This window comes from Haliaeetus albicilla, chromosome 4 (genome assembly GCF_947461875.1).
Source record: "Haliaeetus albicilla chromosome 4, bHalAlb1.1, whole genome shotgun sequence".
In the NCBI taxonomy this organism is placed as follows: Eukaryota; Metazoa; Chordata; class Aves; order Accipitriformes; family Accipitridae; genus Haliaeetus; species Haliaeetus albicilla.
In genome coordinates, this window is record NC_091486.1 from 49,854,160 (window position 1) to 49,879,179 (window position 25,020).

Sequence of the window (25,020 nt, forward strand, 5' to 3'; positions counted from 1 at the left end):
CTCCACATGTAGTAAGTCCCATTGACATCTATGGAGGAGGCTTGTGGATTTCTTATTTGTGGAAAAAACACACTCATGTCTATTGTCCCAGACTCCTGTACTTAAAAACTTTGAGTTGCAGCTTATATGTTCTCTCCAGGTACGTCAATAGGGAGGGTGGAGAAGGATGCTCCTACATACCTGCCTGTGATGAGATTTCATTTATACTTAATACCGTGAAGAATTTTGTGCATACTAATGAAAGGTGATGATTTTGTAAGGTGACTGTGTGGTGATTTGGGAGAAAGAATGAATATCTTGTCTTATGCAACACAGTTAATGTTAGTGCAGAATAAACTCTTCATTGGTAGGGATTCTTCTACTATTATCACTATACTGTACCTAGTACAGCAGCCCCATTCAGCTGACATCTTAGTTTGTACCATAAAAAAACATAATGAGCTGCACTAGTTTAATAGATACTGTCTAGATTTATTGAGATCTTTGGCTGCCAGGAGCAGGACTCAATGGATTAGATCCAACTGAGACAAACATTTGCATCTAAGATGCTGGCCCCTTGCAGCTGAAGGCTTCAGCAGATTTGTTTGGACCAGCTGAGTGGTACTGATGTGGCATGCTGCACTCCCTCTTTTCTACTTTGGGTGTTGGGCACATATTTTTTTGGACTGCCCTTCCTGTGAGGCTTGAATATAGGGATGGTTTTGCTGCTCCATATTCTCCCAGAGTGTTAAACAGTTTCAGTTGGAAGACTTGTTTCCTCCTTTCCTAAAGCCCTAGGAATTCTTACAAGTGGCAAGCAGCAGAGGGGAGCTAAAATGATTTGAAAAATTAAAAGCAGGATCATTATCCTGCTGCACAGATAGAAGGTTGTTCCCCAAAGCATCTTTTCCCTGGCCCTGTCGTGCTTAATTTTTAGTGGCTCAAAGGAGAGTTTTACAGTTCCCAAAACAGCAATCCTGCAGTCTCATATGTCCCTGGAGGAGGATGAAAGATGAAGTAGTATCTTCCTCTTCTGTACCAGATTGTTTTGCTCTCCTATAGCTGTGCTTGTCCCTGACCTGTTAATTGCCTTTGAGATAGTCTGGTTTGTTCTGATCCTGATGGGAAATGTTGGAGGGATGATTAGGTCATTGTTTAAACAAGACAGCTAGTTCCAGAGTGGGACACGTTTTCAGGGCAGGAAGGTGGGTACTGTTGTCAAGTCTTGATTTTGATGTTTTGGAATTGTTTGCTTTTTCCTCAGGGTGAAAAGGTTACAGTCAAGAAGTGATTTGTTAATTAATTGGTGCCGTCTCCTGGGACACAGGGAATGGAGCCCTTGTTCTGTTATCACAATGCCTGGTGGGTATTATTGTTCACTGCTACGCCGGTTTGATTTGCCGGTTTGATTGGCATGCAGTTACAGCACTTCATTTCACCTTTGTCAGTCTCCTTTGATATTATATAGAGGGCACAAGCTTTTCCCCATCATCTGCACTGCCATTCTGTACGACAGAAGCCACTGAACTTTCTCTCATGACTCTTGCAATAAACCCAACAGTTTTGTCGTGGGTTACTGTAAGTCTTCTGAAAAAACATATGGTCCCAAATGCTGGCCATTCTGAAGACTTGGTGGTAGCCAGGAGTTTGGGGTTTTAACATCTGCTTTTCAGTTTGAAGTGTTTCCAATTCTTGCCTTTCAGTTGGCGCTTGCGCCTGTCTTTGCAGGATGACAGGTTTCTGATAACTTGTTGGAAGATGAAATATAGTTTCACTGTGAACAAAACAGGGTGAGAGAAAGAAAGAATTGAGAGTCTTAGCTCTCTCTGTCTTACTATCCAAACACAAACCAAATTCCTGAGCTTTTGGAATTTGTAACCCGGCACATTAGGAGGGGGAATAGAAGGCTTAGATTAGATGTCTCAGAATATACAGATGTAGTGTTGCCAGTAGATCACTGAAAGAAATTAGAGGCTGACAAAAGCCAGTGAGCTTCTAGTCATGCAGCGTGTTTTACCTTTATACTCGAGTGTTGCACAAGAGGCCCTCGAGTAATAGCCTGCTTTTGAGGCTATGATGCAAGAGTTAAGGAATTGCTTTGCCCTGAAGGTTGTCTTCTCACGTGTTCGTGTGTTTCCAGGAACTGAGGATTGCAGGAGTGCTACATAACACCACATCTTGTGTATCTTAGGCTGTTCCACATGTATAATAGGAAGGTCAAATGGCTTTAGTATAAATAAGTATTGATCCCTTTTTCATTCGTTTTGCAGATGATTGTGTTCCCAGTGAGTTCTCTTTCTGTCTACCGTGTCATATGCGTGACCTAAGAGCAGAGCTGTGCAGTCAAGTGAACCCACCGAGTTTAAACAGTTTTGTGTCTTAAACTATTAAGCATCTGGAAACACTTTGTTGTTCCACTGTCTTGCCTGAATGGTGTTGTGTGAAACTTGGGAACTCATTGAGATAAATATGGATTGCAGAGAAGTAAGCTGGGTTTATCTTGTTAATATTTGTAATTCTTAGAGGCCTTAACCAAGACTGGGGGTAAGGGACAGGGTAACTGTCAATTTATGGTTTTGAGCCTCTTCTCCCTTGAAAGCTGTTTTCTTTACTTCATTGACTCTTTGTTTGTCCCCAGACTCTTGGCTCCTGTGAATGAGAAGAGAGGAGGAGCTCGAACAACCTGCCCTAACTTCCCTCCTTCCACGATGCCAGCTGTGAGTGTTTCTTTGGCAGTGTCTTAGCTGGTTGTTGTGAACAATAGTCAAGGAAGCAATCAGCAAGTATACTGCCCTAGAAGTGCTACACATTGTTGGGCCTGCCTCATATCTCCACGGCTTGAGGTGGATGGGGATCCAGGTTGGGATGCTGCCCAGGTGTACTGTGTTGCACTGGAGCTTGGGGTGTCTGATGGAGCAGAGGGCTAATGTGAGAAATGCCACAGGATGCCTGATGATGTGGTCACTGCATCAGAGACGAAAGGTGAACAAAAGAGGATATAAACATGTTGCAAGTTACTTTGCTCTTTCTTTGTCCTTCCCACACACATCTTCCTGAGAGTAAAATACCAGCTATTGTTAGTAACACCGCAAAAATGCAATACTAGATATTGGGAGAAGGGCCTGCTTTTAGGAAGAATTCATGCAAGCCTCAACCTCAGGCTGGTAATGACAAGCTAACTTGGCTTTGAGCTAGCATGGGAGCAACTCCCCTGTAGTCACTACTTCTCCTGGGTGCTGGTCAGCAGCTATTCATTGCAAATATATGCAGTCAAGTGGCCCAAAACTTAGCTGATCTTTCTGGGTAAGAATTAATTAGATTTTCGTTATGCAATGAGACATTTCTTCTTACCTTGTCTGGATAAGAGGGAGGCAAGGAGGATTTATGGAAAGGACAAATCTGTGATATGGGATTGTTCTAAGGGAGGAGATGCAAGAACACCCCAACTGTGGAAGAAGGAAAGGCCTTGCCCAGATCTTATTTAAACTTCCAGCATTCACGTAGAGGATAAGAGCTTACATAAATTTTGATCTAACCAAGTTGGTTTTGTGTTTTATTCTCTATGGCCCTCACTGACTTGGCATGAGCTGGGTGTCTGATCCAGGGACACTGGAGCTCCAACCCTCTTTAAAAAACTAGCTATGACTTTTGTTACCCACACTTCTGTATGCCTCCTTTTTTTTTTTTTGTTTTCTCCAGACATGAACGTAATTGCACTAATTACAGGGAGTTGTGAAACTTCATGAACTGTCTCTAAAAGTTGTGCACTCAGAAGATAATGGATGGCCAGAAGGGAGCATGGTATCCTTCTGTTGCAAATCTTCTGAAACTTCATCTCTGCTTTTGCAGGATATTTGTTGTGAGACAGATGTTTTGAGCTTGTACATCAGATTTCCTGATAAAATACTACTTTTCTATGGCTTTTTACTTTCAGTTTTTTTCCTTTTCATAGAGCCAAAGATGACCATCAGTTCCACGCTTGCTGGGGAGAAACAGGGTGTGTTGTTACAGGTAATGAGAATGGCTAAAAAATATCACTGGAAGATCACCATGAAGATCACCACAGAGAGTGCCTCTTTGTATTCTGCGTAAATGCCCTTTGTAGTGCCCTTTCCTGAAGTGCCACTGCTGCATAACTTGAGTCTGAGCTGCGTGTTGGCTGAATGGAACTGATGCAATGACTGGAATGTGGTTGGGGTGACAAACATGTGGGGCTTGACCTGTGTCACTTAGCGTGTAACTGCTGAGCAACTTCATCTGTGTTAATAAAGTCGGTGAGTTTGAATTCCAGGTTATAAGATAATGTTCTGCTCTTCAAGTTTCCTGTACATAACTTTGCAATAGTGCTTAAACCAGGATGGCTAGTAGCAACTAACTATCCAGTTAGCTTCTGTAAATATGTGGGCACTGCATTTCAAATAGTTCTATGTGCTCCTTGCTACCTGGGAAAGAAGCATAATGCAAACAGCATCGTTGAATACCAAGTGGTGTTCTGAAGTTCTGCGCTGGGGATGTGACTGTGGCTGACCCCTTAGTTGGATGAATGGTAGTGGCTCTGCTGGGACCTGAGCAGTCAGCACCCACACATGGAAGGAGAATCTGTAAATTGTTTAACACAAATATTATATGTCTGCCTTCAAAGAAGGAGGGTGAAGAGTATGATACGGTGTTATACAACCCATTTTCAAGGTCATATTTGGATTCTGGACTGTAGCTGTTGAGCGTCTTTTGTCGATGAAAGAGTGAGTCTCCTGGGCTCTGCACCCTTTCCCTTTAGCAGAATTGTCCCTGCTGCTTCGCACTTCATCTGTTTCAAATAACTTCTGTGAAATAACTTAAGTGAGGCTTCTAGGTCAGTAACCAGGGAAGCAGACATGCTTCATGACTCTTCCTACTTGAGGGTCTCATTATTAGCTCTTATATTCCTGTCTTATCTGTGTTAAAACTACAGGCTGAAGGCAGGCCTTTCTGTTGCAAAGTACAGCGTATATACCTCCAGTTCAATTTACAGTAAAAGCTACATGCCCCAAATCCTACTATTTGGCCTATTTTACTACTATTAAATATAAGAGATGCAGTCCATACATTTTTATTATAGGTAATGAGAATGGCTAAATTAAAAAATTGAAAGATTGCCACAAAGATCACTACAAAGAGTGCCTCTTTGTATGCTGTGCAAGTGCCCTTTCTAGCGCCCTTTCCCAAAGCGCTACGGCTACATACTTGAGTCTCAGCTGGGTGACCTTAACACCAGGTCTTAAATGTATGATTTTTTTGTTCATGGCATACTCTGTTTCATTGTCAATGTACAATATTAATACCTTTATTTTTCTCCACGCAGCCACAGCATGAAGGAATATCCCATATTAATCTCCTAATTTAAATTTGAAATGAAAAACTATCGCAACACTTGGAGCATACTTTAATGCGTTGATTGTGCTGGCTTGATTCCAGCAGTGTAACTAATTGCGTTCTGCCTGCAAAGAATTCTCATTGCTCGTGGCTTTTTTTGAGCGATGCTGGCTTGAATTCTTGTGTGATCTCTGCAGCCTGACTACACATTTTTGGTGCTAATGGAAAACTGCTTAAAATGACTAAGCATCTCTCCCCGATGAAAGAAAAGCCATGGGGCTTGCTAAACAGATCCAGTATAGTGCTCTGCTGGTAAGCGATGGGTGTGTCCTGTTTCAGCACTTGTGTACACACTCTCTGCTCTGCGGTTCTAGGGCACTGGAGATGGAACATAAAAGACTGCATAAATCCCAGGCTCATCTTGATCCAGGAGTTTTTTTACACTGTTGTGCTTGCCTCAGGGCCATTCTTCTATCCCCATGCCAAGCCTGCCAACAGTTGAAAATTTGTTACCCTAACAGTTAGTTGTCTGTCATGTTGGTCTGGTTAAAGAAGATAAGGGGACTGCATATTTCTCGCTTGAGAATCACAAGGTTGGAGTAACAGCTAACATGCCAAAGTTAGTGCTCGGACACCGAAAGCAGACCTGCCTGCCTTGGAGCGCATGCTTTTACGTTACTGTTGAACAACAGAGGGATGGGAAGCAGGAGAATGGCGGGTATTAATCTAGACATAGCAGCAGCAGAGAAAGTCACAGTATTTGGTCTTGCATAATCAAGATAAAATAGGAATTCACATAGCGTTTGTTAATTCCAGAGGACCTAGAATGAGTTTAAATTAACTAGTTACAAAACCATGAAACTTTGCTTTGTAGTTTCCTGCACAAGAAGAGTCAGAGAAGACAGTACATATCCTTTATACCTCCAAATTAGTGTATTGGCTCTATGTACTTCTATGTGTATTGCAATTCTGCTTCCAGAAAGCCTGTTCTCTGTATGTAAAAATGGCCTCCCACGGTGCCAAACTTCCAGGGTGGGTCTTTGCATGCAAATGTCAGATTCTTCCTAGTTGACTTGGTGGTACCTAGCTGTACTTGTTACAGAGCTATCTTGACCCCAGTGTTTGCCAAGTAAAACCTTTCAAATCTCTGAAAACTATTTTTCTGAGAAGAAAAGCCACGTGAGACTTGGCTATAGTGTCTGCACCTATTTAACCGACTGCCTTGTTGCTTAACATTCTTAATAGATATGTAGGGAATGTATTTCCTTGTGGTTTTTTTGCCTGATTCTTCTAAATTTACTTGAAGAAGTTGTTATCTAGAAGTTGTTATCTAGAGAAATTGTTATGAAGGCTGTCAGTGATCATTTTGGAATTTCTTGAGCAGCCCTAGATTGCTTTCATTAATGCTATATCAAAAGCTGCCTGTATTAGTGTCTATCTAAAATGGGATAGATGGGGTTAATAAAGTCAAGGATTAGGTCCTTAATCTGCTCCAGGACTGCTAGAAATGTAGAATTTTTTTTTTTTTTTTTTTTTTTTTTTTTTGTCACATGCTAGAAAAAGCAACAAAGGACAAACACGGGGATTTTCACCTCTCTCAGAAGCCTTCTCTTAACCATGCTTCCCTGGCTTCCTTTCAGCTGATGCAGTGAACCTAAGGATCAGGTGATGACTTAGAAAAATGGTCTCGTTCTCCTGGAAACGAAGAGCTCAGGTGCTGGTAAAACTGTTGGCTAGCCTTTTTTATTGTGTTATGATTCCAGAGTTAGCTTTATGTTTCCAGAGAATCAGGTTTGTTAAGTCTTGGCTAGATGTTCTCATATATACATAGTGTCTTGCATGGGCATAGCCAGGCTATGCAGATCTGTGTCAGTGAAAGGTTATGCATGATGCACTTAATTTTGCATTCTTTTGAGAAGGGTGGGAGTTGGGTGTCATTGCTCCCAGGCTGCACCCTGAGAAGCTAATGAGTACAAGAAACAGTTGTACTGACTTCCTTGAGAGGAACTGCATGGTGATTTGAAAACTTAAACATTAAAGGGCTTTTGCCCAAACTGAGCCTCTAATGGCTGATTTTTTAATTTTTTTTTTTTCTGGTTATTTCAGTACAACACATCTACTTTTTTTTTTTTTTTTTCCTATGAGTGCAGTGAAACTGGGCTCTACTTTTTTCCAGGCTCCTATTTGAAACTACTGTCTAAGCTGTGGGCATGATGCAAGGATGGCAAAAGGTGACCAAGGTACATCTGCTGGTGTTAGAGCCATCTGCCTTCATCAGAGATAGAGATATGGCAGAGAAGCAATTGTTAGAATTGTCAGGACAATGATGATGGAGAAAATACTATTGCCTGGAACAGCAGTGACCTCTTGTGGGTAGTGAGGATGGTTGATGATGCTGGCAGTTGGTACTTGGGAGTCAGAGGATATTATTCTGTTGTAATTATGTCTGTGGCCCTAAAGTGAATGTGGTAAAGGGAGCTCGGATTCTTTTGGCTAGGTATTAGAAACAAACAGCTATAAATGTTGCGAAGTCTTTTCTTCTTCACATGTATGTGCTCTGAAGCTGAGCTGTGAAATAGTGTCCTAATTGTTCAGGAGCAGTCCAGACTCCTCTCTCTCTGGTGAACCCAGAGTTGGCCTTTGAGCGTATCAGCGGAGTAAGATAGAGTGAGACCAGAACTTTTGCTCATGTATTTTTTTCCATGAAGTGTCTTCATCTCTGGTAAAAGCTGTCTCGCTCATCTGGCACAAAATCAGGAGAGTAACATGGTAGTACGCAAGCAAGGATTGTGTCTGTGATATGCAGAGGTCCTCTCAGGGTCTCAGCCCCTAAAAATCACATAAAAGACTTAAGGCATATAACTAGGTTCCTAATGAAATGAGAACTATGCCTCAGCCCAGCTGCCTAGTCAGCTGCAAAGGCGAAGTAAAAACTTCTTGTTGAAGCCTTTTTTTTTTTTTTTTTGAAGTTATGTCACTACATTCTATCTCACAGTTAGTGGAGGTAAATTTAGGTCGTTACAGCTCAACTGATGCTTTCTAAGATGCAGGGTGTAGCCTGTGTGTCAGAAAGCTTTTAGTAGTCGGTGAGATTAATTCAAGTCAGGAAAAAAGACTTTCTGTGTCTTTCCACCAAACACCAGGTTGCTTTGCCTTGCTGTGCTTTGAGAGCATCTGAAGGTGAAATTCTTAAAGGAGAATTTTCATTTTGTATGTTGCTTTATGACAAGGTAGTTGCTCAGATTTTTTACTTCTCTCTACTCTGAGCTACACACAACACTGCCTTTGAATTGTCATGTATCTTTGGGCAGTTTCCAAATATTTCTATTCTCTGGACAACTGCAGATTCCATGGGACTGAAGGTAGGAATATGTATCCGAGCAGAGACAGCTGCACTGCTACCCTGCAATTAGAAGGTAACAATATCAAGATTATAGGAATGCCATGGAGATTGCTGGGTGGTGGATGTCTTGCACGTGCAGATATCAAGAAAATGAAAGGTAGTGGGAATCTTTAATGAGAAGTTATTTGCCTTTTATTACTCAGTTTTGAAGCACTAACTCTTCATGCATGCCCTCCTGTTGAGCGATGATTTCTGCGTGTAAATTTACTGTATTCCTATTTTTAGAAAATAGGGAGAGATCCAGCAGAAGATCCTATGCCTGTCCTATTTCTTTCTGATTGCTAAGGGAAAGATACATCTCTTGGTGAATTGAGACAAAACCAGAATTTGCATTTCCATGAACTTGTGGTTGCGATTCAGATATTCCCTTCTCTCCAGTTCTAAAAAAGTAGTTTGTCAGGTCACCATAAGTTGCAGAAATAAACAATTATCTTGCAAGACTTAATTAGGCTGTGTTGTAGAGCCACATCCGTTGCCCCAAAAGAAAAGCAACACTCAAAAGCCAGGGTATTTGATGAAGTGGTTTGTCTGGATGTTTGTGATAGGTGGGTGAGTGTCTTGTGCTATAAAAGTAGGGAAAGGGAAACCAAAGAACAAGGAAAAAGCCAAGAATGTGTAAGAGCAACAACTGGGAATGCGGCCTTGACAAAGTTTTGTCTCGTGTTTTTTGGGGGTCAGAGGGTAGCTAAAGAAAGCCTGGAATAATTAGCTAAAAAAAAGCTATTTGTGTCAGATTGTGTTCAGGGGAAATGCAAGTTGCTGCAACTTCCCTTTTCTATAAAGAACATGCAGAGGACATCAAGCTCCAAAATAAACTTCTTCTAAATGTAAAAGCCTGCTTGACTGAAGTTTAACTGGGTGGTAAAGGTCAAAAAGGTACATAGAAGGAAGATCTTGTTTCCAAAGGAAGCGACTTTAACAGAGCAAATGACAGATGCATCAAGGTGACCAAGCAGCAGCACACTAAGCCTGGGTGTAGCTGGAGACTTAGTAAAGAGAATTTTAAAAAGCTCTGAAGTTCTATCTAGGAAAGGTGTTGGTGTGACTTGTCCTTGGAGGTGAATCTCTGGAACAGAAGCGGTATGTTTGGACGGCACCGGAAAGGCAACTGTAAGATGGTTCATTTGTGAGGTGCTCTGCGTGCTGACCCGTGTTGGCCCCTTTTGTGCTGTGGCAAAACTGATTGAAATCAATCTGATGAACAGCTCTAAAGACTTCATTCAGAACTGGCACCCGCTCCTAGGTAGCCAAGGCATAGCTGAATGTTAGTGAAAAAGCTCTTTGTGAACTGGCAGAGTGGGTGTGAAGACTTACCCTGACAAACTGATGTATCCCCAAGGACTTCCAGGATTCATGAGAAAATCGGATTTGAACTTTAAAAGTCAAAACCAGATGAAGATAATCAAAAGCTTAAGGAGGCAGTTGAACTGGCTGCAGGTTTTGAATACAGCTGTGCAGCAGAGTAGTGGAAGAAGAAATTGCTGCAGTGGAAAAATGGGAAAACCTGCTCTTAAAAACATGGAAGCAGTAGTGTCCCTCTTATACATCTGAGGGGAATGCGGGTTTGTTTTTTTAAAAGTGCAATTGTTTTTTCCAGTAAAGCGGCAACAGTTCAAAAATAGAGTTCAATTAAATACTAGTTATCCTGAAAAACTTAGTTGTCAAGTGGTGTGTTCTAAATCAAAGACGTCAGAAGAAGTGGTTTAAAATGTTGAGAGGAACTCCTCAATTCGCAAGATAGGAATGTAAAACTGAAAGGACAGTGTGGCCAAAAGTAATATGCAAACACTGAATAATTTGTGTTTTTTTAAGATATTTCTGTCAGATGTGTTTTCTGGGGTGTGTCGGATGGCTTCAGCGTGCTGAGAGAAGCTTGGGTGGAGGATAAGGCACCTGATTTTACAGGTCAGAATAAACCTTGTTAAAACCTGTGAGCTCAGCAGGGATCCTTCATGGCTAGGTAGCTAGGAAATGATTGAACTGTTTGAAAGAACAGGACACCTGAACAATAACAATCTCCTTTGGAAATTGAGCACATCACTATCCACATCAAAGGTATAAGGTACGAGTTGTCTGTGTGGACGGCAATGAAGTATCGGGCAAGTTAGAAGCAAACAAGGACATGTTTTCAACTTGTAAGTTCTTTGAAGGGGGGGGGGAAGCATTTTCTTACCAACAGAAGTGTAAAATCTGTTTAACGTGATAGTGAACGCTCTATTGTGTCTGCTTCTTGTTTTCTGCCTCCCAGGTTGCAGGATACGGCCGGAGTCAGTGCTGGCATGTTTCGGAGTAAAGAACGTGGAAGGTAAAGATAACGTGGGTGCCACCTCGGGAGGGTGAAGGGGCCGGGGGGAGGATAACCTCTGATCCTGGGGATCTGACCACGTACGGTTCGAACTGTGTGTTCTGCGGAGTTGAGATAGAGAGAGAGAGATATATATGTATATGGTTCTGTCTCGGCAAGGGGTTGGGAGAGTTGTGCGCTCTCCTTGGGGAAGAAAGGCATCACGGATGGCTTTTAGGAGCCGATAGTTAAAAAAACCATTTAGTTCTGAGTGGGTTCCTTCTGTCACGTTGCAGCAGGCAGTCACGGCTTGGTTTGTTTTTTTTGTTTGTCGTTTTTATTTTAAGAAAAGAAGGTGGGGCTGGCGCCCTACACGGCAGTTTTCTCTTTCGTGCCCTGCCGGGAGCGCTCCCAAACCCCCGCCGGCTGCCGGGATTTCCCTGCGGGAAGCGGGGCCGGGGGGGGCCGGGCCGGCGCTCACATGACGGCCGGGACCGGGGCCGGGACCGGGGCGGGCCGGGGCCGCTCCCCGGGGCTGCCGGGCCGGCTCCTCTCCCCGCTGCTGCCGCGGCGTTCCGCATCCCTTCCCGATTCCTCTTCCCTCGCCGCCGTACTGGGCGGTCGCCTCCCCTCCCCTCCCGGCTTTTTCTCCCTCCTCCTCCTCCTCCTGCTTTTTCGCCTCCCGGCCGTTCCCGGGACGGGTGCCCCGTCCCTGTGCCCCCTCCCTCCGTCCCCGGCATGCCGGGGCCTTTGCCTCCTACAGAGCTGTACGCCTCGGAGCGGGTCGTGGTGCTGGCGTCCTGCGTGTTGTCCTTCGTGGGTTCCAGCCTCCTGGTTTGCACCCATGCCCTGTGGCCGGAGCTGCGGACCCGTCCCCGCCAGCTCCTGCTCTACCTGTCGCTGGCGGACCTTCTCTCAGCCCTCTCCTACTTCTACGGGGTGCTCCAGGACTTCGACAAGACCTCGTGGGACTGCGTGCTGCAGGGCGCCCTGTCCACCTTCTCCAACACCAGCTCCTTCTTCTGGACCATGGCCATCGCCCTTTACCTCTATATCACCATCGTGAGGGGCTCGCCCACGGGCACGGGCTTGCTCTGCTGCTTCCACGTTGTGAGGTGGGTGCTGGCCCCGGGAGACCACGAGGTGTGGACCCCCCTCGCACGAGGTGTGGACCCCCCTGGGGAACCCACCCCGTAGCCCACAGCCACCGCGTGTGGCGTGCTCCGCTCTGCGACGAAGCGCTTGGATGGTTGCTCGACTCGCTTGCTCGTCGCTTAAGGATAGCGTGTCCTTCTCAAGGGCCCTTTAAACAAGGATTGTGCTGTCTTTTTATAACTAACCAGCCCTGCTTATTTGCCCCCTCCGCTTCCAAGTGAAGAAATGGGGATGTGGAAAAGTTAAAAAATTTTTTTGCTTAAGGTCACGTAGAAGAATCTCTGGCAAGAAGTAACGACTCTGAAAATCCGGGCTTCTGCTTTCCCTTCCCAGTCTGCTCTGATGTCCTGGAAATAATACCATGAAACTTGTGTTTGCGATACCGGTCTGCTGCTGCCAGAACTCCTGTGTTTGGGATTTGTTTCCGCAGGTCCCTGACTTACTGGTGTCGGTCTGGTCTGTAGATCCTTCCCCTTTCCCCAGGCAGGTTGCTGTAATTCAATACTCGGAGGAGAATGTAGCCTACAAGTGAGGCGGCTGCTAGAAAGGCACTCTGTAGGTTGTTTTGGCATGTTTGATTGAAAGCAAAACAAAACAGACCACAGTGTAGCTTTATGTCTCAGTTTCTGCTATTTAGCAAGCCGATTTTCCACATCATGTTTAGTAAAAGCTTTCATTATGCAATTTGAGCTTGTGGAATCATGTGCTACCTCCACGCTGAGCAAAACAGTGATCCTTTAGTCCTCTGGGCTGCCAAGTTTTTGCAATAAATTATTAGAGGAATGATTTTGCTTAAAAAAAAAAAAAAAGGCCATCAGGGCTAGTAATGAATTTTCTTCTGGTTTCTTTGTCAAATATTTGTCACCTTTTATTTTCAAACAGCATAATTTGGGAGACGATTGAATTAGAGTTGAGTCCAGGTAAAGGTGGGCCAGGGAAAGACATTAAGGCTAAGCCTGAATCAGGGAGGAACTTCAATTCCTGCCCTGCCGGTTCTAATTCTTGTTTGACAGCAAGGTCCGTGTGTGAGGAAGCCCGAGGTGACTGCACACGCATCTGGGTACACCAGGCTCTTGTTGGTGAAGTTGAAATAAGATGCAGTGAGACAGTGGACTTTGTCAGGTTACTTCATTTTGAGTGAACAGAGTTGCTCTATAAGAATTATGGAGAGGATGGAGTGCCAGTAGAGACCCACACGTTGCTTAAGGAACAGAAAAAAGTAGTCCGACTTCTTTACGGGCATGCTGTCTACATCAGGGTACATCAAACAGTTGATGCAAATCTGGACTGTTTGTAGTTTTCCTGTCTGCTAATCACTTGTTGTGTGGCCTTTGGCTGTACTTCTCCATTTGGTTTAATGCTTCTCAAAGTGCAGAAAGAAATGGGCAGATTCACTGAAATAATGTTGGCCATAATCTGGGCACTCTTAAAGCTGTAAAAATCCTGAAAGATTGCTCTAACCCTGTGACAGAGAGGAAGGGAGCGTTCAAACTGAACTTCCTCTGAGTGAATTTGCTAGGTTTATTTTCAGGTCTTCGCAGTAAAAATAAAATGACACCTTCTGTTCTTGGTATTGATCAGTTCCACTTCCTCTGTTTAAAGGGCAATACAGAGAGCTTTCACTGAAGACCCATTGCCAGGTTCTGCTTCATAAATGACTCCTATTCTGTGCAGAGCAAGAGTTTAAAGCTTCTTCCTGCTTTATGAACTGCATAAAAAGCCAGAGAAAACAAGTGAGGACCTGTTCTCTGCTCATTCCCTTGTGACCCATCTTCCTTCTTTCCTTCCCTGCACTTTTATCATTACCTGAGAACTCAATCATAAAAATCCAGTTCTGGACATCATACTTGGAGATGGCTTCCCCTCGCACTTGCTGGCGCTTCCAAGTCCTACTGGCTGGCTGTGGTGCCGATAGCCTAAAAATCAAAATTTTGAGTACCACGCAGGTAGGAACTGCTGCAACTGATAAGAAAAGCTACTGGTCCAGACATTAACTGTAGAAGGTAGGTGAGGGAGACCTGTCTAGGGCAAAAGGAAAGGTGGCAAAGAGCAGATGATGTTTTAAGGATTTAAAGATAAGTTTCCAGTATTTTTGTCTAGGCAAGAACCTGGGATTCCCCGCCCCGTTTCATAGGTTACTAACGCGGTCATGCAGCAACCATCGTGTGAAAAGTCATTCTGAGACACTTCTGGAAGGGATTCAAGGCAGGACCGAGTTTTGTAATGCGTGTTTCCTATTCTTTACAAGCAGTTACTCATAAGGGGCAAGTGTTTGTAAAGATGAATACTTTTTTCATGTTGAGTATAACCAGAGACTGTTTGTTCTTTCGCTGAGTGGAGCTGACTAAATATATATTGGAAGTCAATACCTGAAATTTTCTTTTTAGGGAAATTAGGATGTCACGCTGGATCACACCTGTCAAACAGGTTTGTTCCTTACGGATTCATGTGGTAACACATCCACCTAGCCTACTGCTAGACTAGAGAACTACAGGCTCTGTTTTGGTTTTAAACTTGTTGAGCTCAGATGAGCTTTGAAAACAAGCTTATAGTTAGCTTTGAAAATATTTATGTAGCTGTAAGGTGTAGGTTCTGGCATCCAGAGTGTAAATTTCCAGGCTACCTCACTTGTTCGGGATTTCTAAATATCAAGTATCATTTAGTTGCGTAATGTCATCTTTGCTGTGAGAGTAGTTGATCCAAACTCAGGGTGAGGAATGGACCAGAACCCACCTTGGGATTGTTTCTTCCTTTGCTTTTGATAGCAATTGCTGCCAACTTTTGAAGTATTTATATTTCATGATCAGGCTACGCAGATGGTTATAAGCATATATATGCTTACTTTTATATGTAGATATAAAAAAGTAAAATATGTCTGTGTGCTTATATATATGTTTATAACTATGCACATACATGTATATATGTGTGTGTATATATACGTATATATGCATGCATGTCCATGGAGTACTTGGGGATCCTTTCAGGTACTACTGTATTGTACATCTGTGGCCTCAAAGGACTGCCTCATGCGTGATTGGGACAGTGCCAGTGCTACGTTTCAGAACTGGACTTAAGTCCCTGAGTGTTGCCTGTAAGGTGCGGAGATCTCTGGAAATTTGCTATGCCTCTATCATTTAGTTTATTAAAGCTTGTAGGCCAGGCCAACCGAAGAGCGAGCTACTTGACTGCTGGTGCCTTTGCTTTTAAATTCTTGGATGCTTCTCTGGGAGGAGTCTCTGCTTGGTACCTGGAAGCTTGTACTTTGGTACTGCAAACTGTTTAATATTTGGGGGGGCGGGGGGAGCAAAAATTAAATTGGAGCGGATTTGGTCTGGAGTTCTGCTTACAATGTATGCTCAAAGCTCTTCCCTGAAATTGGCTGGTATATCCAGAAGATTGATTTTTCTTTCTTTACAGAGTAAAAATTCCTGTCCCCAGAAGGAGTTGCCTGCAGGCTTGCTGGTAGGATGGCTTGTTGTCTGACCTGTGCAGGCAGGTGACTGAAAATCTTCCCTGCTTGTAAGAACCTCTGGTGGGAAAAAAAACCAATCCCCCCCCAAACAACAAACCAAAAACCAAACCAAACAGCTGTGCAGTGTAAATCAAAATGTGGTGTTAAGCAATCTGACCCAGGCATACCGAGGACAAGAAAACCAATACAACTTGAGCTGTATGCTACTATAGTTTAAGGGTTCTTGTCTTGCTTTGTATAAATGCAGCATTGGTGTTAACGTGGACAGATATGCTGGGTCGTGTGTATTTTTATTAATAGATTGCTGGGGGCTGTATTAGGGAAGTAAGTACTGTTGTATTTGCCTTAGAGATGGGATTGCCAGCCTTTTTACAGAGACGCAAGGAGTAGTCTTCTTTCCCTTCTCTCCCACACTGATTGCATTTAGATCCAAGTGTGCTTTTGGGAGGCCCAGCCTACGTAATTGTCCCGTCTTTGGGGCTCAGAGTAAAATTTCTGCCTCTGTGTTATCTTGGATCCTTTTTATTCCAGTCTTTACATATGCCTTTGGTGTATAATAGTCTGGTTCTTCTGTTCCTCCATTCTTCTAGATGAGTATAAAGCATTGGTATTTTCCATTCCTTGGGAAGCTGTCATTTAGGGGTTCTTAAGAATACTCAAATCACTAGTCTCGGTTCTCCTTTCCAGTTTTCTAAAATGGAACTGAAGTTCACTGAAATGCCCGATTACTTTCTAGATTCTTTCTAACTTCACTCTGAGTTTGTAACGCTTTGTCCTTGGTGTTAGTTGTAATAGCCATCTGATCCCAGCACACTATTTCAGTGAAAATTAACTGCCTCATGTGTGGCAATTTTCTTCCACATTCTTCCTTTTACTAGTTAGATACTTGAAGATTTTTTTTTAAGTCCCTTCCCTAGCGGTCTGTTATTTCCTACGGTTGCCTCTCTTACTGTGTCTGTATGTACTTACGCTGTTCTCTTTAATATCCATGCCTAGTAATTTGACCTGGTTTTATTTTCTCATATAATTCCTTCAGTTTCAGGTCACTGTGGAGATCATTATTTAGGCAAATTAGTTTTTTAATACACTTCCTTTTTCTTGGTGCTGCACTCATTTGTGCTTGTGTGTGTTAATATGGTTTCTTTAAGGAAATGCCAGTTCTCTTGAATTCTTTACCCCAGTGGTCAGTTCTTCCAAGTGTACAGAAATTTGAATCTTTCTGAATCTGTAATCCTTGTTTCCAGGCAAATTACCATTTTTACCAAAATGAGTCTTGAGTTTTGTGTAGAAATTTTTATGGTGGTGGCAATGTTTGGAATGTTTTTAGAAAGCCTGCTCTGATAATAGCACGGGGAGGGCTTCCTGCAGCAGAACTGTCCTTAAATAACAACACTGGCTTGGATTAGCACTGGCTGTTCTGAACTGAACATTGAAACAAAATGTTCTAACCATGCTAAAAGGTTGACTCTGAATTTTTTACAGCATTACATTTACATCTCTTTTCTTTCGTGAATAGGTGAACGCAGACATTATTTAAGAGTAGGAAATGGGGTATTTTTGAAATCTAGTATTATGGAATTATCTCCAATTTTTCAGTTGGGCTGTGGAATTTCAGATAATCAGATCTAGGCAACTGCTGGTTGACTACATAGTCTGATGCATGTGAAACTGATTTTAGGAGGAAGATTCTTTTCATGTTCTCTGCAGCTGCTCCAGGCTGTCAGTGAAGGTCAAGTGTGAACTAGGAAGGTAATGAGAGCAATACAGTAATGGCTTTGTTTTCTTTGCATCTGGAGAGACCAGGAGGGTTTTGCTGGAAGCTCAGTCTGAGCACTCTCTGAAGCATTCGTGTCATTTATTGAAGGAGTGTCCCTTGTCCCTCTTAAGGCTCCACGGAACCTTTCTCTGAGGATGAATAGGGGAAGGGCAGGTGATGCATTCAGTTGAATGCAGGGCAGTATTTCAGTTGGGCAGTAATTTGTGAGTTGTACATCACGGGTTAGGGCAGGCCTGTAAAGTCCTGGGTATTAACAGCACCCAGGAAGGGGCTGAGTATTTTTACACTTGAGCTCATGGAATTTTTCAGTTCTTCCTCGTGGTTTTTTGTGGGTAGCCCAAGCTGCTGAGTGACTTAATGCACATGTGTCACCATAGTTACTTTTCTTCTAAATGCTTCCCTATATTTGCCTCTGCTGTCAAGAGAGAAGCCAAAGTCAAAACAGAGCTCCAAATTATGTGAATATGGCTCCTCTTTGCTTTCTTCGCTTTTTGCTGTTACTGCCAGTGCTTTTCCTGGGGAAGAAACTTGCCCTTTGTCTGTCAGAAATAATCCTTTTGCTCCCAAAATACTGACTACACCTCCATTTAAAAAACAAACCAAGAAAAAAACCCACTGATGGAATATAATAGTGGATTTCTTTGTGCACTGGTCCTTTGTGTGCCAAGTGTCAGTTTAGGAATCAGAATATGGGATTTGGTTGCTCGTGTTCTGAAAGCTCTGAATCAGCCAGCTTGCTCTTTAATGGCTGGGTCCTACGGGATAGTCACATTGTACAATGTGCTGGCCTTGTCAGATCCTCGACCTCACCTGTATCCAGGAGAGAACGGGAGAAGGGGAGTAGGCGAGATGTCTCTTGTTCACCTCGCTGGACCCTGACCGCTTGCTATGCGGGCCAGGTTCCAGTTTGGAGTGTAGCACATCATTATGCATCTGTCCTTCAGGACTGGCGATCCAAGATCCTTAAGTGGGTCCCTAGGAAGTGGATTTGCAGTCCACGTTCATATGCTGTCAAATACCTGTTTGTCAGTCACTTCCCTTAGGCTTGATGTAGGAGCCTCGATGTTCTGGAATATCTATTGGCATCCCATCTGAAGAAGAATCCCTTGGTCTGTCACCTCTTTTCCCTGAGGTGTGGAGGGACTAAACTGAGTATGTTCTTGACTTAACCGTGCTCTTTGTGTTCTTTCCTCAGCTGGGGAGTCCCTCTTGGCATTACGGTGGCGGCTGTTGCTCTGAAGAAGATTGGCTATGATGCCTCCAATGTTTCTGTGGGCTGGTGTTGGGTCAACTTGGATGCAGAGGATCGGGTCTTGTGGATGTTGTTAACGGGGAAAGTTTGGGAGATACTGGCCTATGTGACTTTGCCGGTGCTCTACATTCTCATCAAGAAGCACATTAATAGAGCGGTGAGTATTTTGCTGCTTTCAGCTTAGGTTGCAGACTTGCTATGTGATTATATCCTCCCATGCTCTGAAGATTTTGCTGCATATTTAGTAGCTACTCGGGCAGGAATTGCTTCATATACCGCTGAAATGCACTTACCACTGGGAGAAGCGGTACACCTGATTGAGCAGCCTGCAGCATCAGGCTTCACTGTGTGACACTTCTTCACACGGTGACTTAGCACAAGAAAGATGTAAAAGCTTTTTGAGAACTTATGGGGTTATGGGATGTACATGAGTGAAATGTAAATCCTACAGTAAGAATTGAAACAGGAGGTGAAGGACAAAATTCAGCTTTAATCAATCTTCCACAGCTCCACTTGTACCAAGCCTGAGTTTGGCATCTGGATTTATGTAACCTCAGTCATTTTAGGAATTCTAATGATAATTAGCGTTTATGAATACCTGTTTTGTATTAGCAGCATAAAGTCCCATTTGGGAGCCTCGGCACTATAGCATTAGGCACCATATGCATACACAGTACAGGAAGACACCCTGTCCTAGGAGGGTTTCAGAATTCAGAGGCTTATTTGCTGCTGTTCCTTGCGAACACAAAGAATCCAGGCATCTAGGACAACGTTTGCATAATAGAGAAATCTAGATGGAGAGTGGCAGAAGGAACTACATCCAGAGATTCCCTTTTTCTCAAAGTTGTATTAGGGGAAAAAAAACCCCACATCTGGATAGATGTCCTTCTGGAAAATGCTGCCACTGCAAACCTGCTTGCTGTGGTGCAGCTATGGCAGTCACAGTTAGGGATAAACACAAATCTGGTTAGGGCAGGATCCTGCAGATGAGTTGGAAGAACAACGTAGTCTTAAGCACTCCTAAGGGTCCCGGGAAAGGGTTTGCTAGTGCCTGTCACCGTCGCCTGACATAAATCAGACAGGACGCTGTGTTCCAGCAGCCGTCCAAGATAGCAGCGTGACTGCCTGGAAACCTGACCCCCCACCTGGCCAGGCTCTTACCCTCTTGCTCTGCCAGGGATTCTTGGGCGCTCTGCTCTCTCTTCCCCACTCCCAGTCCTGACCCTCTTAACAGGAGCAGTGCTGGGGACAGGCAGTTGTCACTCTCGGCTCTCATAATGAGGGGGCTAAGGGCTGGAGCAGCAGCACGCAGGGTCTTCTGGACTTGAGCATCTCTCCTCTCATCCGTAAGGATTTTGCCAAGCCTGGTAGCCTGCTTACTAAGCCTCTTTACTGGCAGGAGGTCTCCCATTTCCAAGGAAGAGCAATAGGCAACTAGGGCTGCGTTTGGGGTATATTAATGGCTGGAGTGGGTTTTGCAGGAGTGGCTCCTGCACAGTCAGAGGCAGGAGAAGTGATGGAAATAGCTGTTGTGGGGGATGCACGCAGGGTGTGTACAAGGCGTGTTCCAAATGGGAAAGGCTGCGTGGGAGTGGATGGGAAGCTGCGCTGAAAGCCCTCAGCAGGGTTTGACTCAGGCCGCTGTGCGGTGTTGTCACACAGCTCTGTTCTGAAGGAAGGTGTCAGGACTGGGAGTACTGGAGTGAGGGAGAATACTAGGCATCAAAGTTGTGTGTGCTCTGTAGCCCTGATGGTAGGAAGAATAGTTTTCTGCCGGTCAGCTAGCCTGAGATTTAATCCCTTCACCCACATTAACATCATGTGGCCCATGTGCTGATTTGACCTGCTCTCCCCCATCCAGGAATCTGAGTGCATCCTGTAGTTTCTGCCATGAGAAGGTCTCATGGGCCTTATACCTCCAGCCACCCTTATCCAGGGCACAGATCCCTGAGTTTTTTCAACACGTGCTAGTGTATAGAGGTTTGCTGGCTTGTCCAAATCCATGGAAGCCCATTGCTGACAGTATGTGGTCAGAAATCAGGCAGCAGGTTCTACGCAAACATACGGAAGGAATGGTTCACGTGGACATAAATTCCTTGTGGGACTTGCTGACCGTGGCTGTGGTGAAGGCTAAAAGTTTGAATAGTTTCAGAAGGATGAGCCAGACTTCTCCCCATATATATATATATCTATATATCTCTTCCCAAGGCCAAACCCTTAGCCGTGCATTTACAAAGCAGTAAAGCCAGCAGCAGTGGGGCCAGGCCACTGGCCCAGCAAAACTGTTTTGTGGAGCACCACATATTTTTTTCTTTTTTACATTGTTATGACCTGGTTTCTTGGCAACTAAGTAGTGATGTTTGTTAATATAAAGCTTTAGTGGGACTCTGCTAAGGGCTGGATATCCTCTGTTTGCTGCTCCTCGGCTTCAGCAGGCATGTTTGCATTAGCAAGCGCAGAATGTGGCTGAAGACTGGTGCTCATAACTGTGTCCCTGTTAACTTCCTGCAAGATGCAAAAAATATAGTTCGCTTTGGAAAGAATCCCTGTAGTAAATGTCCAATGTGTGTAGCTCTTTGTTCACATTTTTGTCTCCCTCCATGGAAGCACGCAGCTCTCTCAGAGTACCGCCCCATTCTCTCAAGAGCACCAGCATTGCAGCCCCGGACTTCCATAGCAGATAAGAAGTTGATCCTCATCCCTGTCATCTTCATCATCCTCCGCATCTGGAGCACTGTACGGTTCATTCTGACCCTCTGTAACTCTCCTGCAGTGCAAAATTCAGTCCTGGTTGTCCTGCACGTAAGTATTTGTCAGGAAATGCATTAGAAGGAGGATCTGGGAGGGAGATAAGGCTTTGTTGCTCTCAATATCACTTTTATGCGGCAGGATGCAGCACGTTGCAAGAGCATCTGCTCCCTCCTGGCAAGCGCTGTCTGGGATGCTCAGCAATAGCTATTTCAGCAGCATCTAGTGGCTACAGAGAACAACTGCAACAAGAGTGTTGGGCAACGCTGGCTGCTTGTAGGAAAAGCAGGGTCAGCCCAGAAATGTTGGGTGTCTGTCCTTCAGCAGGGCTCACCCTGCTCCTGCCCTACACCAGGCTGTAGAAATGGCAACCCACAGCACCCATCTGTTCTGCTTTTGGGCGCGAGGTTGCTTTTTCTGAATCTATTTTTCTCATTTAGGTGGAAGTTGCTGACTGTCAGTTGGGCAGTGCTATAGCTGGTCTGACACAATGTTTGCTTCTCTCTGGGGAGTACCCGTAGGACCCGCACTGGTTAATTCCTTTTCTTGCCCTCGCAGGGAATTGGTAACACGTTCCAAGGAGGTGCCAACTGTATCATGTTTGTCCTTTGTACGCGGGTGGTCCGGACTCGGCTGTTTTCCTCCATTTGCTGTTGCCACTATGATGAGTTGGATTGGCCTTTGCAAAGATCAGACAGCTACTGGCAGCGCCCACAGCCCCACAAGGACAAGGATGTGCCAGGCCCTGAGCGGACGAAACCCCTGCTTTCCAGCACCTGAGCCTGGGCTGTCTACATCTCAGTGTTGATTTCTTCTTTTCTGGGTAAAGATCTCGTGTGAATCTTTCCTCCTCTGCCTGTGCACAGCTTCCATGATGTGCGGGGTGGGGAACAGCTATCAGTAAGCAGTTGATAGAGAGGTAGGTTGCTGCTGCTGCTGGGGGGGGTCCTGTCTGACTCTACAGTGGCTCCCCATCATGCTCCTTTGGGGTGAAACCATTTATAGAACTGATCCACTCCCCTTCCCTGTGAGCTGGGGTAGTATCTCTTACTCAAGCCTGTAAAATGAGGAAATAGACTGCGGTGCTGTCTGGCCCACAGGGACAGGACACCAGCGAAAACTGAAGAAGAGGAATTAGTGGCTCCTTCTGTTGTAAAATACCGTGCACACATACGTTTCTTCAGTCCTGCACAGTTCAGATGTATTTAGTGCCCCGAGTATTCCTCATGCGGTAATGCAATCCCTGCTGCCGATCATCATAAAAAGAAAATGAAGGGTCGGTTATTCACCCAACCTTACATGGAAAATCTGTAGGAGCCAAAACCTGACAGAAGCTCTTCATCATTTCAGATACAAGATTGGACACTGATGCCTTGCATTGGTCTAGTTGTGCAAGCGTCTTATTTCCTTGCCCTTGACCTCATGAGTGATAGTTGGAGAACATGCAGGGGTGTCAAGACTTAATCCATTTAAGAGCACTTGGGATTAGGGTGCTGTGTGGGTTTCTGTCTCTGAAGCAGATATTGACAGTATTGATAGCCTCTTCAGTAACAGCGTGCAGCTGAAGGGGGTAAAAACCTAGAGCAGCCGTCCTGACTGCTTAGGTAAACGTAAACTGTGATGTGCTGGGAACTGCAATCTCTTCAGAAAGAGTATGAAATCCTGTGTATTTCTGCAGCTATACTTACCCCGCAGGTCACACTCAGTAAAAAGGGCTGAGTCTGAAAGGCAGCAGGCGTGCCTGGGTCAGGGGGCACAGTAGGGGTTGAGCATCCTAGAAAGTATTGGATAGATTGAGTAGACCTCTCTCATGTACGTCTGTTTCTTGTCCTCCTGGACCACAAAGGCCCTCCCCCCAAAAAAAGGATTTTTTTTAAATCAATTGACAATTCTTTTTAATTCGTATAACAAGCTTTTGCAAAAAGAACAGGAGCCTCATGAATTGCCTGGGGAGAGAGGGCAGCTGTCGGGCTCCACTGTTCCAGGCACCCAGCTGTATTTTAACAGCACGTAGAACAGTTAAATAATACAGTGATCTCATGGGACTATAGGCAGAGGTGAGTCCCTTTTTTTCCTCAGTTGAAGACTTGGCATTAACTTTATTATTATATTAATATATTTAAGCCCCCTTGTACACAGGCTGTGCAAACATGGGAAAGTGGAGTCCTCAAGAGCTCATTAGCCTGTTTCATGGGGCTGTAGAGGGGCTTAGCTCTTCAGCATCCCTAGAGTCTTTGAAGGGTAGATGCAAGCATCTTATCTCTGGCACAGATGACTTCAAGAGGTTTTCCTCCTTTCAAAAGGCTTTTTTAAACTTCTGAAAGCTAAGTAGCAACCTTGGTAGCTCAACCTCATGTTAATCCCACGTGGCTTGGAAAGAAGAGCTATGTTAAAAACTTCTTGCAGAAAGGCAGGATCTTAAATTTTACCAGACTTGGAATTGTGCTGTGTTCAGTTTTTTGGAGCCAGCCCTGAAGAGAGGAAGTAAAAGTGTCTCCAACTTGGCTTAAGGAAAAACAAAGCAAAACACCACAAACACAAAAACCCACCGCAACACCCCCCTCTCCCTCCCCCCCAAAACCCAACACCCAAGCCTAATCAAAACAGATTCCTTTTTCTCAGTTTGCCTTTTTCCATAACAGAGCTCTGAGAAATGCTTTGGGAGGAATGTGCAGCTCGACAGAATTACATTTCCAGCTCCCAGGGGTTCAGAGAAGCATGCTGGTTTGCAAAGGCCAGATACTGGCAAGAGCACCTGTGCTGATGCAAGTGGAATGTCTCTGGTCATCTTCATGTAGGCGAGGACAGAGAAGGAAAAAAACAGCCAACAGAGAACCTCTTAGAAGCTGACTGCAGCCTAAATATAAACAGTGATGGGGTGCAGAAATGCTTGACTACTCCTGGCAGGTCCCTCTCAGTCTCTGGCATGAAGTGCAAGGGTGCTGCTGGAGCGCAGTTCTCCCTACAGCCTCAGTTGTCTGTGAAGATGCCTCTGAACTCTTTCTTGTCAGGCATGGACTGGGGAATTTTAACTGGGATGTTTTTGAAGGTGGCTGAGGTTGGGGTACCTGGCTGTGCTTTAGGAACGGGTCCATCACGCCTGTTTTCAGCTGCTGCAAGGTGATGTCCCTGCAGCTTGAGCTGCGGCAAGTTTGTTGTCCTGGCTTAGGGCAAACCTGTGCGTGCTGGCTGCAGGAAGACGGGGCAGTCCTGGATTTTAATTGTGCTTCATTTTGAGCAGGTGCAGGATCATCCTGGAGTCCCACAGAGGGAGCTGAAGCCTGGGGAAAAGCACCGCTGGAGTGGCTGAGCAAATGGAAGAGGTCGCAGTCCTCCTCGACGTTCAGATACCAGCTGCTTTGGTCTTGAACTTTGCTCAGGATCCTCTGGAAGATACTGTTTGGCTGTATCCCAACTTCCTGATCTTCTTTCTTCCCTCCTTCCCCTCTCCCTCCACTATAAACCTTAAAAATTTTGGGGGGTTTTGCTTTTCTGTCTGACAAGGTGAATGTGTCATGAGTTCTGGGGCGAACAAATATCGCGATGATAGGAAAGCTTCAGTAGCTGCTGAATAGGACTATCCTGGGCATGGATTTCA

At 44.6% G+C, this 25,020-nt stretch overlaps 1 protein-coding gene across 2 annotated transcripts; it reads left to right on the plus strand.

The window, feature by feature from the left end:
• Positions 1-11,489: 11,489 nt before the first annotated feature.
• Positions 11,490-24,896, plus strand: GPR157 (G protein-coupled receptor 157). 2 transcript variants are annotated; one of them, XM_069782587.1, is made up of 5 exons: positions 11,490-12,133; positions 18,618-18,831; positions 21,282-21,476; positions 21,981-22,245; positions 24,661-24,896. In XM_069782587.1, exons 1-4 carry the CDS (start codon positions 11,757-11,759, stop codon positions 22,200-22,202), a joined length of 1,008 nt encoding a protein of 335 aa, XP_069638688.1. In that variant the 5' UTR covers positions 11,490-11,756; the 3' UTR covers positions 22,203-22,245; positions 24,661-24,896. The 2 variants fall into 2 exon arrangements, with proteins under 2 accessions (XP_069638688.1, XP_009922121.2); XM_009923819.2 differs by having other exon boundaries at positions 11,496-12,133; positions 24,664-24,896.
• The last annotated feature ends 124 nt before the right edge of the window (positions 24,897-25,020 follow it).